Source organism: Canis lupus, chromosome X (genome assembly GCF_003254725.2).
Source record: "Canis lupus dingo isolate Sandy chromosome X, ASM325472v2, whole genome shotgun sequence".
NCBI lineage: Eukaryota > Metazoa > Chordata > Mammalia > Carnivora > Canidae > Canis > Canis lupus.
In genome coordinates, this window is record NC_064281.1 from 26,989,803 (window position 1) to 27,005,331 (window position 15,529).

Consider the following 15,529-nt stretch of genomic DNA (forward strand, 5'->3'; position numbering starts at 1 on the left):
GTTGGAGAGGATGCGGAGAAAAGGGAACCCTCTTGCACTGTTGGTGGGAATGTGAACTGGTGCAGCCACTCTGGAAAACTGTGTGGAGGTTCCTCAAAGAGTTAAAAATAGACCTGCCCTACGACCCAGCAATTGCACTGTTGGGGATTTACCCCAAAGATACAGATGCAATGAAACGCCGGGACACCTGCATCCGATGTTTCTAGCAGCAATGTCCACAATAGCCAAACTGTGGAAGGAGCCTCGGTGTCATCGAAAGATGAATGGATAAAGAACATGTGGTCTATGTATACAATGGAATATTACTCAGCCATTAGAAACGACAAATACCCACCATTTGCTTCGATGTGGATGGAACTGGAGGGTTTTATGCTGAGTGAAGTAAGTCAATCGGAGAAGGACAAACAGTGTATGTTCTCATTCATTTGGGGAATATAAATAATAGTGAAAGGGAATAGAAGGTAAGGGAGAAGAAATGGGTAGGAAATATCAGAAAGGGAGACAGAACATGGAAGCCTCCTAACTCTGGGAACCAAAGTAAGGGTGGTGGAAGGGGAGGAGGGCGGGGGGTGGGGGTGAATGGGTGACGGGCACTGAGAGGGGCACTTGACGGGATGAGCACTGGGTGTTATTCTGTATGTTGGTAAACTGAACACCAATAAAAAATAAATTTATTATAAAAAAACAAGTATGATAGACTAATAAAAGGTTTTATGGCATAAATATATATTACACTAGAATACAGTTCTTTGGGGGAAGTAGAATGGAAATATAAAGAAGAAAGAAAAATGATAAGAATCTTAAAGATGAGCTTGTTTTGTGTATTTTTTCAAGTGGATGATGGTAGATAATCATATTGCTATGGTATTTGGAGTCTACTGGATATATTTAAAAGAGTAATGTTACACTATTTATTTATTTATTTATTTATTTATATATTTTTTAAATTTTTTAAAAAATTTATTTATGATAGTCACAGAGAGAGAGAGAGAGAGAGAGAGAGAGAGAGAGAGAGAGGCAGAGACACAGGCAGAGGGAGAAGCAGGCTCCATGCACCGGGAGCCCGATGTGGGATTCGATCCCGGGGTCTCCAGGATCGCGCCCTGGGCCAAAGGCAGGCGCCAAACCGCTGCGCCACCCAGGGATCCCCATGTTACACTTTTTAAATGTCAATGTTTACAATATGCCAGGGGAGAAAACAGACATCAAGTTTAGAATGTTCAGGATACCCCAGATATTTAGTTTTCTAAACTATTTGGAGAGTTTTATAAGCAGAATGGCATGCTTACCACTGTAATAGAGGTTTTTTTGGAGCTTTCCTCCTTGGCTCAGCAGTGGGGAAAGAAGAGCACTCTTCTCCCCTTCCTGTTGAAGTGAATAGGAAAAAACCATACCAGTTTCCTCTTAGCCAACAAAATCCCTGTCCTACGTGATTTCTCTGTTCCAGGAAGTTCCAATTCAAGAAACTTCTTAAATTTATAATCTCCTTATATGAGCAATTTGTTTGGGTGAACAATGAAAATCTCATGACTATCTGCAGTCTTTTTTGGAGAGGTTTTCTGGTAGCAACATACTTTCTTTTGAAACGGTGGTGTATTTTGCCAGCCTATTTTTTCTCTTTAGAGGCTCTTGTCAAAATTCCAGCTACACTAGGGAAACTATCATTCACCATCTTTTTCTATTATTTTAGAAAAAATGTGTTTTTGCCATAGTTGTACCTTAATTCAACAGAGTACCAGAAAAATTGGCTCAATTTTTCATTATTAATCAAGAGGCAAGTCAGGATAGAAAGGGTGAGTTAAACTGTGTCATAAACCCAATAATGCCAGAGCTGGATATAAACTTGGGTCTTTTGTTTCTCTCCCCATTATCATGCTACCTCAACTAAGGAACAGTTTTTGAAGTTCAGAGAAGGGGTAAAGAGTAAGAGATAAAATTATGATCCCCAGTGTTCCAAGAGAAAGGTCAATGCCTAATTCCATTAAAATATGGACTTATCCACAAACCAATAATCTTCGAGATTTTATTGGAGATACAATTATGCATATTTTTTCTCAGATCAACCTAAATTTGGCAGGGGTAGTTAATTTCCAATAAATTTCTGTTCAGTTGCATGGTGAATGGGCATATTGTGCCTTTTTGTCTAATAGCTGTCATCCACTATTTTTCAGGATACATTCCATGGAAATATTGATGTACCTAATAGAAAACACTGAAACATTTTTTTCTAGGAATGAGGATTAGACATAAAAAGTCAGTGTCCTCTTCTCTGTCCTTAGCCTTCCCAACACCACCTCTTAAAAAATTTTAAAAAACCCAATTATGAAATGGGCAAAAGACATGAACAGAAATTTCACAGAGGAAGACATAGACATGGCCAACAAGCACATGAGAAAATGCTCCACATCACTTGCTATCAGGGAAATACAAATCAAAACCACAATGAGATCCCACCTCACACCAGTGAGAATGGGGAAAATTAACAAGGCAGGAAACAACAAATGTTGGAGAGGATGTAGAGAAAGGGGAACCCTCTTACACTGTTGGTGGGAATGTGAACTGGTGCAGCCACTCTGGAAAACTGTGTGGAGGTTCCTCAAAGAGTTAAAAATAGACCTGCCCTACGACCCAGCAATTGCACTGCTGGGGATTTACCCCAAAGATACAGATACAATGAAACTCTGGGACACCTGCACCCCGATGTTTCTAGCAGCAATGTCCACAATAGCCAAACTGTGGAAGGAGCCTCGGTGTCCATCGAAAGATGAATGGATAAAGAAGCTGTGGTCTATGTATATAATGGAATATTACTCAGCCATTAGAAACGACAAATACCCACCATTTGCTTCGATGTGGAAGGAACTGGAGGGTATTATGCTGAGTGAAGTAAGTCAATCGGAGAAGGACAAACATTATATGGTCTCATTCATTGGGGGAATATAAAAAATAATGAAAGGGAATAAAGGGGAAAGGAGAGAAAATGAGTGAAAATATCAGAAAAGGAGACAGAACATGGAAGCCTCCTAACTCTGGGAAACGAACAAGGGGTAGTGGAAGGGGAGGTGGGCCTTGGGTTGGGGTGACTGGGTGACGGGCACTGAGGGAGGCACTTGGCAGGATGAGCACTGGGTGATATGCTATATGTTGGCAAACTGAACTCCAATAAAAAATAAATTTAAAAAATAAAAAAATAAAACTACAATGAGATGCCATTTTTCATCTCCATATTGGCAATCAAAAAACATTAAAATAGGTATCTTATTCTAATCTTGAGCTAGTACATATCTATCATCTAAGGGAGTAACTGTTTGAATGTGAATAATTTCACTGCATGTGGATTATCTCCCTAACAGTGAACTGGAGGACATTAACCTCCAAAAAGCTAATTACACGAACAGTGACCACACTCCCGACTGACTGAGGATATATTGATGAAGCCAACTCAAAATCCAGTGCTTCTGATGACAGTCTTTGGAAGCATGGTAGGGACAGACTTTTTTTTTTCCTTAGGAGTCTGAGTTGACGATTGATGCTGGGTTAGAGTCCAAGATTTTCTGTTTGAAAGCTACCAAGGGTGTAGAACATATTACATTCACACTGAGATCTCATTTGCTTGAACTTCAGTTCTTGGGTATTTAAAGCACTATTTCTCTGGCGTTTCTTACTTTGTTGTTACTGTTTCCTCTCTTCCCCATGGGAAGTTCTTGCTCTTTTGATTCTCCTCTGAAGAGAACAGCTGTGGAGCTGTCAGCTTCCCTCCTTGTTGACGTGGTTTTACTAAAGGTAATTTGGAATTTCCATGGCCTTTTGGGAAAACTTACAATCACCCTACACTACCTCATCTAGGACCTCTCCCTTCCCAACACCTCTGCTGTTCTTTCCTTTTATCACCTTTGATCTTTCTGTCAGTTCCCTTGAATTCTTTCATATATTCCTTTTCAAAACCTTCTTATCTTCCATCCTTCTGTCCACTTCTGCCAGACCATTCCTTGCCCACTCCGTCCCTCAACTCAACGATGAGCTTTATGCTTCCTGCTCCATAGGGGGCTCTCAAGGGACTTAGGAACCCCAAAAGTAATCACCTGAAGTTGAAAAGACTACCTGGAAACTAACTGGATATTTTATATACTCAGGTGGGCTTTGGAGACACCCAGATCGTCCTTTGTTACAACCTTAGTCACTCACCCAAAGTCTAGTCCACGACGTCCATAATATCACCTATTAGTTCCAAAGAAAATCTTAAATATTGATGAAAACGTTTAGCCTTCATATTGAAAAGGTAACCTCAACTTGTTTTCATAATCATTTCTAGTCTGCTACAAAATGCTAGTATATGACAGTTAACATTTATCTGCTTCCTAATTTTCTCTGTAAAACAAAAGTTGCTAATGGTTAAAAGGCATTATATATATATATATATATAAAACATTATATATATAGAAACATTAAAGTCAAAGAAAAACAACTTTGTATGCAACATATGCAAGGCAGGTAATGACATTGTTTTTTTTAATAATAAATTTATTTTTTATTGGTGTTCAATTTGCCAACATACAGAAAAACACCCAGTGCTCATCCCGTCAAGTGCCCCTCTCCGTGCCCGTCACCCATTCACCCCACCCCCCGCCCTCCTCCCCTTCCACCACCCCTAGTTCGTTTCTCAGAGTTAGGAGGCTTCCATGTTCTGTCTCCCTTTCTGATATTTCCTACCCATTTCTTCTCCCTGCCCTTCTATTCCCTTTCACTATTATTTATATTCCCCAAATGAATGAGACCATATAATGTTTGTCCTTTTCCGATTGACTTACTTCACTCAACATAATACCCTCCAGTTCCATCCACGTTGAAGCAAATGGTGGGTATTTGTCGTTTCTAATGGCTGAGGAATATTCCATTGTATACATAGACCACAGCTTCTTTATCCATTCATCTTTCGATGGACACCGAGGCTCCTTCCACAGTTTGGCTATTGTGGACATTGCTGCTAGAAACATCGGGGTGCAGGTGTCCCGGCGTTTCATTGCATCTGTATCTTTGGGGTAAATTCCCAGCAGTGCAATTGCTGGGTCGTAGGGCAGGTCTATTTTTAACTCTTTGAGGAGACATTGTTTTATTGTTTTTGTTATATAAAAAGAGAATAATTTTGTTCGTAAGTGAAATGACTGATTATTCCAGAAGGAAGATGAGGAAAAGTGTAGGACAAAATCTGAATGGATATAGAAAGCTGTAGAAAGTTTGTGGAAAAGGAAATTTGTGTCATGTGATCAAAGCTGACTATGATTGAACGGGTTTATTTAGAAGCTTTTTACAAATGAGCTTTAGTATCAACAGTGTATTAATGAAAAACTAGAGTTCATTTTTTTCTTCATTAAAATGACAAATTTTTCTCGGATTACTGATTTATTCTTAATAAGAGATTGTAAAAGCTTTTTCTTTACTTTCTGAATAATTCAGGTAGTGAAAGTGATTATGTCTTATTGGAATAATTTCCTGTGTTTTATGTTGATAATATCATGTCCTTGATGATTTAAGAATCATTTCACTTTTGAAAAAGCCAGTCTTTTACAATCATATTACCTTGTATGCTTTTTTTTTTTTTTTTGAAATCTTTCACTGTCACTTTGGTTAAATAGGTAGTCAAGCACTATTTCAGTGACCCATGATCCTATTTAACCAAGGGTTCAAACCTTTTCACATTTTTGACAACCTTTGATATTTTTCCTTCCACAAATCTAATCCTAAATGAAATCTTGATCTTAAACTGACTTGAAAAATCTCTAGATTTGTTCTCTCACATTTGTTCTCTCTTAATATCTAAAAAAAAAATATATTAAGAATGGCTAAGGCTTACTTGACACATTGAGTTAACATAAAAAGCATCAACAAATAAGAGATGCTTAACCTTCCAGAGGATATATTTGTATGAGTCACATCTTAGTAACATAAATATTTCAGTAATTATATCAAGTTAGTAGAAATTAGTCAGTGCCCTTGCTGTCCATGATATGACGTGGTGTTGCTTTGCCTAACAGATGACAGTATAGTATCATCAGTGATAATTCCACTTATTACTGGAAAATGTTGTATGCCACAGAAGTGACTGAATTCCTTTAAGTGAACTCTCATCAGATCTTTAACTGTAGCTGTTTGAAGTCTTTTATCCTTTACAAAGTTGTTTTACTCCGAGGCTCCCCTGAAAGTACTTGTAATCAGCTACAGCCCAGAATGCTTGTCTTCAACAATAAGGGACTGTCTTGGAGATGCACTGAAAGGACTATTCCAGGTATTCTAGGGCACAAGCTTCTGTAGCTTTGCTTAAATAACTTCGACTGAGTCAAGATTTCCAGAAGTCCAGTGAAGAAGTTGATGGGTTTATGAAACTGTCCGAGATCAAGCAAAATGACAATCAAGTACATAGAACTGATTGAACTGGTGAAGAATCATTTGATTAAGGCTTTTGTTTGGAATATTGCTGATGCTTTAATATTCTATATTCTTGATACAAGGAACTCCTTTTTCTTTTTTCTTACGCTATCTCTAACTCAGAGCAATTTAGTAGATTACACTTTTATAAACAGAAATGAAACATTTATCTTTTCCTCTCTGCTTCCAGAATCCACAAACTCCTACTGAGTAATTTTATTTTCCTGGCAATATGATTATTCGCACAGATTCAATAAGAATCTATCTTTCTTGTAACAGGATAATTGAGAAAATTGATTATATAACCAAAGCTTTGACTGGAATGTTATACTTGACAATGATATAGATAAAATCGGATATGACCAGATAGTTTTAAAGAACAACAGTACACTTTTTGGAGACAATGTTTACAAAGCCCTTTTGAGAAAACTAGCCTGGCTTAATGGGATGTCCAGTCTTATAGGTAAATAAGGAAGGTCACTCCCTGGCAAACCCAGGAAGCTTTAGGATATTTTGAGGACTTTGAAAATAGAAAACTTCACCTCAATCTATAGTGTTGCAGGTAAAATCTGATGGCAAGTTCTTGGCTTGGCTTTTGAATTTCATGAAGCTTTTAAAAGTCAAATCTGAGATTCTTTATAAAAACTTACAGCAACACCAACTTTGAAAGGCCTGTGTAGTCAACTACTATTGACTGTAGACAACTACTATTGTATTGACAAAATACAGCCCAGCTTTATTTTGTTAACAAGAATAATTTCACTGGGAGTACCTTTGCTCAAATGGGAGGTGACTACAGAGAAACAAAAATTGCACTTCAATAGAAAACTGTAGCATATACTGATAGGTTACCAGATTCTCGTCCTGTTCTTTGCCTTTGAGCTATTTCGTATTTCCTTATAAACTACATGATATTGTTACCAATTTGTAGATTGGACTATCTTACACATATGGTTAGTTTCTACCAAATTTTCAAGTTTTTGAGTTTCTTTCAGTGTTTGACCGCAACTCTCCAAACAAATGTTTCCATTTTTTTTCTCCTATTCTCCTGACTTGGAATCACTGAGAACTAAAAGCTAAGTACCCAGATCCTTATCGAGATTCTAGATTGTCCTATCATTGAACTTTTCTCTCAGGCTCTAAGGAAACCCTGAGAGCTGAAGCTGGACAACTTGACATTGACTTCAAAGGACTCACGGGCACAGGAAATTATGTCTGGACAACCCGCAAGCCTGGAGCTGCAGCTATAAGGGCTGCTCAGGAAGTTCAGTGGAAGTCCCACAGCTTTTATGCTCTGTTCCAGGAAATAGCTCTGACTGTGGACAATCTTACAAAACCTCTCTGACGTCTGTACTGTCACCTAAAACATTCAAATAGTCATAAAATGGTCACTGCTATTGTTGCTTCACCATCCAAAGACGTTTCCAGCCCAACCTCTAGGAATCTTCTTAATTGGCTGCCCTGTGGACTTGGAAACTGGGTTTATAGTATGTTCCAATCATTAATCTTTGTTTTTCTTCTCACTGTCATAGAAAACACCCCTTATTAAATACCTAATTGCTCACACTGTGCAGCAAAATCCTCTACTATGAAGTTTCAGACTCAGTTCAAGTAGTCCTTGAACAACAGAAAGCTTCTGAAATAACTGACAGGAAGTAGCTTTACCAACCTGTTCACTGGGATAACTGGCTTCGCTCCGGCAAAAGAAGGTAGTGACAAAGATGGCCTCAATATTCTCCTTAAGGCTGACTAAAAAATGAGATGGGTTTCTTCCTTATTCTAGACTTGAACTCTATTTTCTTAGTTCACTTTAGAAAAACTTTCAACTGTCAATACCTTATCTGCCATTTTGAGAGATAAGTCTTCTACAACCCAGGAATGTCTTTCTCAAATACCTGGGAACCATCTCATTGAAATGTAAATGTCAGGAAGACTAGCACCGGCTTCCCACCTCTGTAGTGGGGGGCATAGTAGCCTCCCTTCAGTAAGTGACAAACAGCAGACACACAAGGTCAAATCACCTTGACCAACATCCCTGCCAGTGCCCTTTTAGTACTTTAACAGGAGTTCATCCCAAGGATTAAAATCTTTCCTGCTTATCGTTTCAGTGGAGTTGACTTCAGTCTCTCTCTTTCCTATTTTAATAGTCTTGAATAGAGTTTTCCTTGCCTATGAAGTCATCTGGTGCTTTTTTGTTTTTGTTTTTGTTTTTGTTTTTGGACAACACTCAAGGCACACTGAGAATGGCCTGGGTGCTCACATACTTTATCATTCATTCATTCCAATTGTGTCTTTTGGTAGTTTTCTGTGTGGATTTGTCATTATGGGCAATTAAGTTTCTTACATGGAGAGGAAGAGCTAGCAGAACAGTATGTCATGTTATTTATAGATCACAGAAGCAAAGTCATTCTTGAAGAGAAGGAAAAAACTCTCCCTGTCTTCAATATGAAAGTATTTCAGTCAGTAAGACTTAACATAAAATTATGTGGCCTCCTCCCTCATATTTTAATACAAAGTTTTGAAAACAGTAGTTAGGTAGTTCCATGTCAGATAAATAGTATACCTACAGCTCATTACTGATAGCATTCATTAAAGATTAAAAACATAAGACCTTTTATAGAAATTCTAACTGGTCCCTGGTTTTGAGCATTCAATTATCATTTCTAAAATATGAAATCAACATATCTTATGTCTAAATTGAGAGTACATTTGGAAATCTAAATTCAAAGGCATGCCTTCTAGTACGCTGACTGAAGGGAAAGGTCTGTGATTACGCCTCATTTTCACCCTCTACATCACGATCTCATTGATTATGTTTCTCAGTTTGCTAAGGGTTCTGTGAGGTGATTTTCAAGATGAATATTGCTATTTGCAGGATTTCCTGAATAGGAATATTTCGGGAGTAAATTGCACAAGCCAAGCGATGTGCAGTCAATTTTCACTCCAGCATAAACAATGTATTAGAACAGAGCCCTTAAGGCTTTTTTTATTTGGGTTTCATTACACAGCTAGCTGCATTTCATCAATAAGCATGAAGTGCCAAGCAGGCAAAACTGAGGCTCATAGAGGGTATTACATATTTTTCTAACAGGTGCTTGGAGTTTGACGAGAGAAAACAAATAACCCGGATGTCAAGGCCTTAGGCTCTTTGTTTCAAAGGTAGCCATGGCCACCATGGACAAAGACAATTTCTTTAAATTTAGGAATCGGAGGCTCCTTGTGTTGTCTACTGTTTTTGCATTAATTCATTCCTAAGATTTTAGAAAGGAATTTCTTTCTCTGTGTTTAAAAATGGGCACGTCCACAAGAGTGCTTAAAAACTATTTTTGGTTTTTAGTAGTTTAAAGTAAAGTCTATTTTCCTATCTTTCTTTAACTGAAAAAAAAGTTTAATCTCATCTTTTTAAGTAGAAGGCTATAGCAGGCCATACAGACTAAAATCACATATCTTATAGAAGAAGTCTGAGCAATCTTTATAAATCATTTATTAGACAGTGAATTTAGATAGAGGCTAGACAAAGAGGGATAAAGAACTAGGTAAGTGAGTAAATTATTCACACAGGTCGCTATTTCCTGATTACAAGCTAGGGGTCTGAGAATTATGGGGAGAATGTCTGAAGTCATCATATATGTGATTTCATGATTTTTTTTGTCTTGGACATAGCCACAAACAGAAGAAAAAGGCTAAGGGAATATTTTTGAAATATGCACTCCAGAGATGAGAAACTCAGAATATGCACAGAGGACTGAAGCCAAGGAATTTTACTGCCAGGGAAAAGGCAGCTGCCTCTCCCCTCAGTGATTTACACCAAGCTGCAGGAGGCAAATATCATGACTCTCTGAAAGTACACACAGCAGTGAGAGTGGGGACTTGTAGGTTTGATAAAGGAAAGTGATTAACACAGCTGAGAGGAGCTTTCACTCTAAACTGCAGGGACCTATTTGGCACAGATGTATGGGCCATGGACAAACACATGCCCAATGCAAGTTTTCCATATGTGGGAACCATTGTCGGGGGGTAAGACCAGTACTAAAGTCACTTTGGTTGAGTCAACAACATCCCTCTCTAGCGAAGGATTTTGTTATCCTAGGAAGGATATATATAGATATATTCCATCAATAGAGATAGCTAATATTGAGTATATTTTTTCGTTACTTTCATGAAGAAGCTCATTTTAACTAGAGATTATATTTAAAAGTAAAGGATCTGCTTTTACCTGTGAGTTACAGAAAGCTCTTTCTGATTGGGAGCAGAGAATTTATGGCCTTTCCTCTTTATAATACTAAATCAAGAAATATTTAAGAATATGCTAGATCCAAGAGAATCTGGCTGAGGTTACTGTTTGTTGGACGAAGTAATTGCACTTCTCTGTTGAGATTACTGAGTACTGAGAAATGAGCATCCAGGAGATGCAGTTGTACTGGAGAATGCACACTAGTCAAATACCATTGAGACACTGTGCTAGCAAGATGAACAAACTGAAGGGATTCCAGGCCTGATGGCTTCCCTGAATGATGATATGGCTTTGCATTCACCCAGTCTTGTCCCTGTGACTACACATAACCCAAGCCCAGGGTGAAAGGTGCATCAGAAGCCATGGCTTGGTGTCAAGACCTTTACTGTGTCATCACTGTGCCAGCTGTGTTGTTACATGTCTCATATACTTTTTAAAAGCCAACGAAATTTGTTCTGGGTAAAGCCTACTGTGACTTGACTTTAATTGTCAGACGTAAATTGAAGACCATGCCACTGGATGAGCAGCCTGGGTTTTGCAGGGGTGAAATGATGTCTATCGGTGATGTACATGGTATCAGCTGTGCTTGAGGGTAGCTAACAGAATGGTAAAGTGCCAGGAAGAGATACAGTAAAAGTAGTGGCGTGCACTTGGCAAATATAACTAATTTTAGTTGTTTAAAACCTCTCTCTCTCTCTCCTTAACCTCACTCAAGCCCATCTTTCCTAAACTTGGGACTTTCTTTTCTCTAGAATATCCTCATACTTCATTTTATTCTTGCCTTATCTCCCGGCAAAACAAAACCTCATGGAGATTTAAAAAAAATAAGGTTGTGATAACCATGGAAAGCAAGTACACTGAAAAATCTGGGTCAGTGAACTAAAAGAAAAACTTTACTCAAGATGTTACTTAACTTATTTAGTCTGAAAGTACCCATTATTACATTAATCAAGAGGTTGAGATTTTAATTAATTGGTTTATGTGATAAGCTATTTAATATTTTTGGCCCATAGGGGATGCAAAGCAGAGCATCAGTTTGGGATAAGTCTTTGGAATATGCTCCTGGGGAGAGAGAAAAGTTAGGGACAATCAATGTCTACAGGGACACTAAAAGGGGAAGATGGTGGCATCCATTTGGCATGTTGGTCCAGAGTACTAGGCCTACCTGTGGCATCTCATTACCATTCTGGGTGTCTCGATACCACCTTTATTCTTTGATACAAAAATACAAGTACCCACCATACACTGGGCTCTGAGATGGGGTAGGGGTTCAGAGAGGAGTGGGATAAAGCAGTTATGTAAGAAGACATCCTCTGTATTTGAAGAAGAGTGTGATGAAGTACTCAAGTCTGCAAAACTTAAGTGTAAATCAATGTACAAAGGTTACAGGAAATGGATACAGAGGCTTATAAGAAATCCTAAGAAGGTTTTTTATTCTACTTGGGGTATGAAAAAAGGTTTTGAAGAAGCAAAGACATTGAATTCAGTCTTGAAGGATGTAGAAAAATTCATCATGCAAAAAAGGAGAAAAAAGTCATTTAAGGAAGAGGGATCAGGGACACAGACATGGCACATGGAACCGTACACATATAAACGTAATGTATAATTTTCTGTAGTTAGAAAATAAAGGGAGGTTTTGTTGGTAGAATAAAAGGATACAAAGATAAACTGGAGTCAGCCTGAGAGGGTATTGTGATGTTTACTAAAGAGCCTATACTTTATTTGGTAGGCACCTAATCTCCTAAACAATTTTAGTTTTATATAAGGAATCTACAAACATATATTGACTGCAATTAAAGTAGAAATGGGAGATAAGTCATAGTAAGAAATATGATGAAGGCATTCTAGTGATATGAGTTTAATGAATACATCATCGCTAGTAAGTACGGTAAGACAAAACAAAAAAGCCAATTTATTATTATTATTAATATTATAACAACAATGACGATTATAATAATGGATGAGAAACTTAGTTCAGTGATATTGCCATTCTTTTGGAAAACAATATTTAAAGTGAAAAGTCCCTACCTTGATGTCAAATGGTCCTGTTTGATTTGGCTGATTGTAAATTTCCAACTGATTCCTAATAGGAGACAGCCATAGAAGCAGATGATTTAACTGCTCTTCCAGCTGTCCAAGGTCTTTTACGTGTGCCTCAATTTCTTCTTGCTTCTCAGGCAGATTTCTAGAAACCTGCAAGGAAAAAGAGTGAAAGATTCCCATAGTTTAAATAAAAAAGTAAATTGGTATTTTAACAGGATGATATGAGTTACTCACATGAGTTATGTGAGGATTTAATTCAGAAATTATAAGTCATTTATTAATAATCTTCCCCCAAATCCTATGCTGTAGAGACAACAAGCCTTTTTTAGAAATTCAAAACACACACTCACAATGTATACCCAACTGCAACCAATAAAAGTAAAGAAGTATATTCTTTACTGAATCACTCATTTACTAAACATAATGGTGTATTGCATATTAGATGCCAGATACTGTGCCTTTATCCTTCCTTCTAACTTTTCTTTTGTATTAGGGAAAATTGTAATTGTACAAGGGAATTATTTTATGCACAAAATAAAATGGGGAGGTAGGTTATAATTTGTGGGTCTAAATATAAGCAAGTACAACAAAATAAGGAGATTGGAATGAAAAGGAGAAACAAGACATTTGGATTAGAGTAGAATATATCAGTATGATTATAGGCTATTTTTATTAAGGGCTTACAATGTGCCAAATACCATGTTTGGAAGTTTCACATTTACTGCCTTCTTTAATCCACCCAACAATCTTATGATACAGATACTATTCTTTTCTCCATTTTATTTATTTATTTTTTTTAATTTATTTTTTATTGGTGTTTAATTTACTAACATACAGAATAACCCCCAGTGCCCGTCACCCATTCACTCCCACCACCCCCCGCCCTCCTCCCCTTCTACCACCCTTAGTTCGTTTCCCAGAGTTAGCAGTCTTTACGGTCTGTCTCCATTTTATAAATGGATCATGACATTGGGGTTGAGAAACATGAAATACCTTAGGAAGGAGTAGGATACTCTGTACAACACTGGGAAGTCTAGAGTTAGGCTGCTTGGTTAAAATCTTAATTCTAGTTCTTTCCTAGCACTTTAGCCAAATTTCCTTTAACTCTCAATGCCTTCTCCACAGAATGCAGACAATGGCAGTACCTGCTTCACAGGGTCAGTATATGGGTTAAATAGGTAATCCATTTAAATAACCAAGAGCAATATCCTGCATGTAATGACAATAAAGTCATTACATCTTAGTGATTATTACTTGAGCTCAAGTGTAAGTAGGGAGCCAGGATAAGCAAGAGCAAAGCCTTTTTCTTCCTATTGCCAAGAGGTAAAACGGGTAAACGGTACTAAAGAATGTGAATCTGCAATGGCAACCCTTTATGATATGATGAATACTATTCTAATAATATAAATAAAACATTACGTTATAATATAAAGTCACATGCTACAATATACATCTATTATAAAATAATATCATGTTATTATAGATAGCATTTTTAATTCCAGTACAGTTAACACAGTGTTGTATTAGTTTCAGTTGTACAGTATAGTGATTCAACACTTCCCTACAGCACCCAGTGTTCATCACAAGTCCTACTCCTTAAACCCTGTCACTCATTTGACCCATCCCTTGCTCACCTCCCTTTGGGTAACCATCAATTTGTTCTCTATAGTTAAAAGTCTGTTTCTTGATTTCTCTCTCTTTTTTTTTTTTGCTTGTTTGTCTTGTTTCTTAAATTCTACATATGAATGAAATCATGCAAATCATATTTGTCTTTCTCTGACTTATTTCATTTAGCATTATACCCTCTAGATCCACTCATGTTTTGAAAATGGCAAGATTTCTTATGACTGAGTATATTCCATTGTGTATTTGTGTGTGTGTGTGTGTGTGTACATAACACACCACATCTTCTTTACCCATTCATCTGTTGATGAACACTTGGTCTTTTCCATAATTTGTCCACTGTACATAATACTGCTATAAATATATTAGTTTTTGCATTTTTGGGGTAAATAACTCAGTAGCACAATTACTGGATTATAGGGTAATTTTATTTTTAATTTTTTGAGGATTCTCCATACTGTTTTCCAAAGTGGCTGCATCCATTTGCATTCCCGCCAACTGTGCAAGAGGGCTCCTTTTTCTCCACACCCTTGCCAATTTTATAGAGAATATTAAAAAAGTAAACTAATACACTAATGCATCATCTAAATAATGCCCCCATACTTTGTAATATCTGTTTTAGATACTTTTGAAAGAACTAACTGAAGAACATTATGCTCCTTAATTGCACCCAAGACATGTGAGGTGAAAAAGAGATATGTTAATGGACAAAATAACTTCTCCATTAATTTACAGGAGAAGGAATTTTATATAAGCTATGATTATATGTAAACAACATGTATTTTGAAATATATAAGTACATTTATATACATTGTGTAAAATGCATGTGCATTCATGAGTAAAGGGTTAACATTCAGCCTGTACTGATGTGTTCCAGCCTGAGACTGACCTTAGGCTCCACAGCAATGTTCCCTTGGAACGCTAACTTTAAGATGATTGGGAAACATTAGACCTGCCTTGTTTGCTGTATGGAACTGTATCTGCATTGGGGAAGCTGTGAACTGGAACATAACCTAGGGTGTGGATGACCCTAGTGTAAAAGATAGTGTAAAAGATAGAAAGGAGGGATCCCTGGGTGGCGCAGCGGTTTAGCGCCCGCCTTTGGCCCAGGGCACAATCCTGGAGACCCGGGATTGAATCTCCCCTCGGGCTCCCGGTGCATGGAGCCTGCATCTCCCTCTGCCCATGTCTCTGCCTCTCTCTCTC

The 15,529-nt window shown here is 37.6% G+C and overlaps 1 protein-coding gene across 15 annotated transcripts in view; it reads right to left on the minus strand.

Annotated features, from left to right (window-relative positions):
• Window positions 1–15,529, minus strand: part of DMD (dystrophin) — a 2,170,621-nt gene that overhangs the window by 704,469 nt on the left and 1,450,623 nt on the right. For all 15 annotated transcript variants that reach the window (XM_025439443.3, XM_025439430.3, XM_025439477.3 and 12 more), the window contains one exon: window positions 12,686–12,850. In XM_025439443.3, coding sequence (XP_025295228.1) covers window positions 12,686–12,850 — 165 coding nt within the window. The remainder of the gene's footprint in view (window positions 1–12,685; window positions 12,851–15,529) is intronic.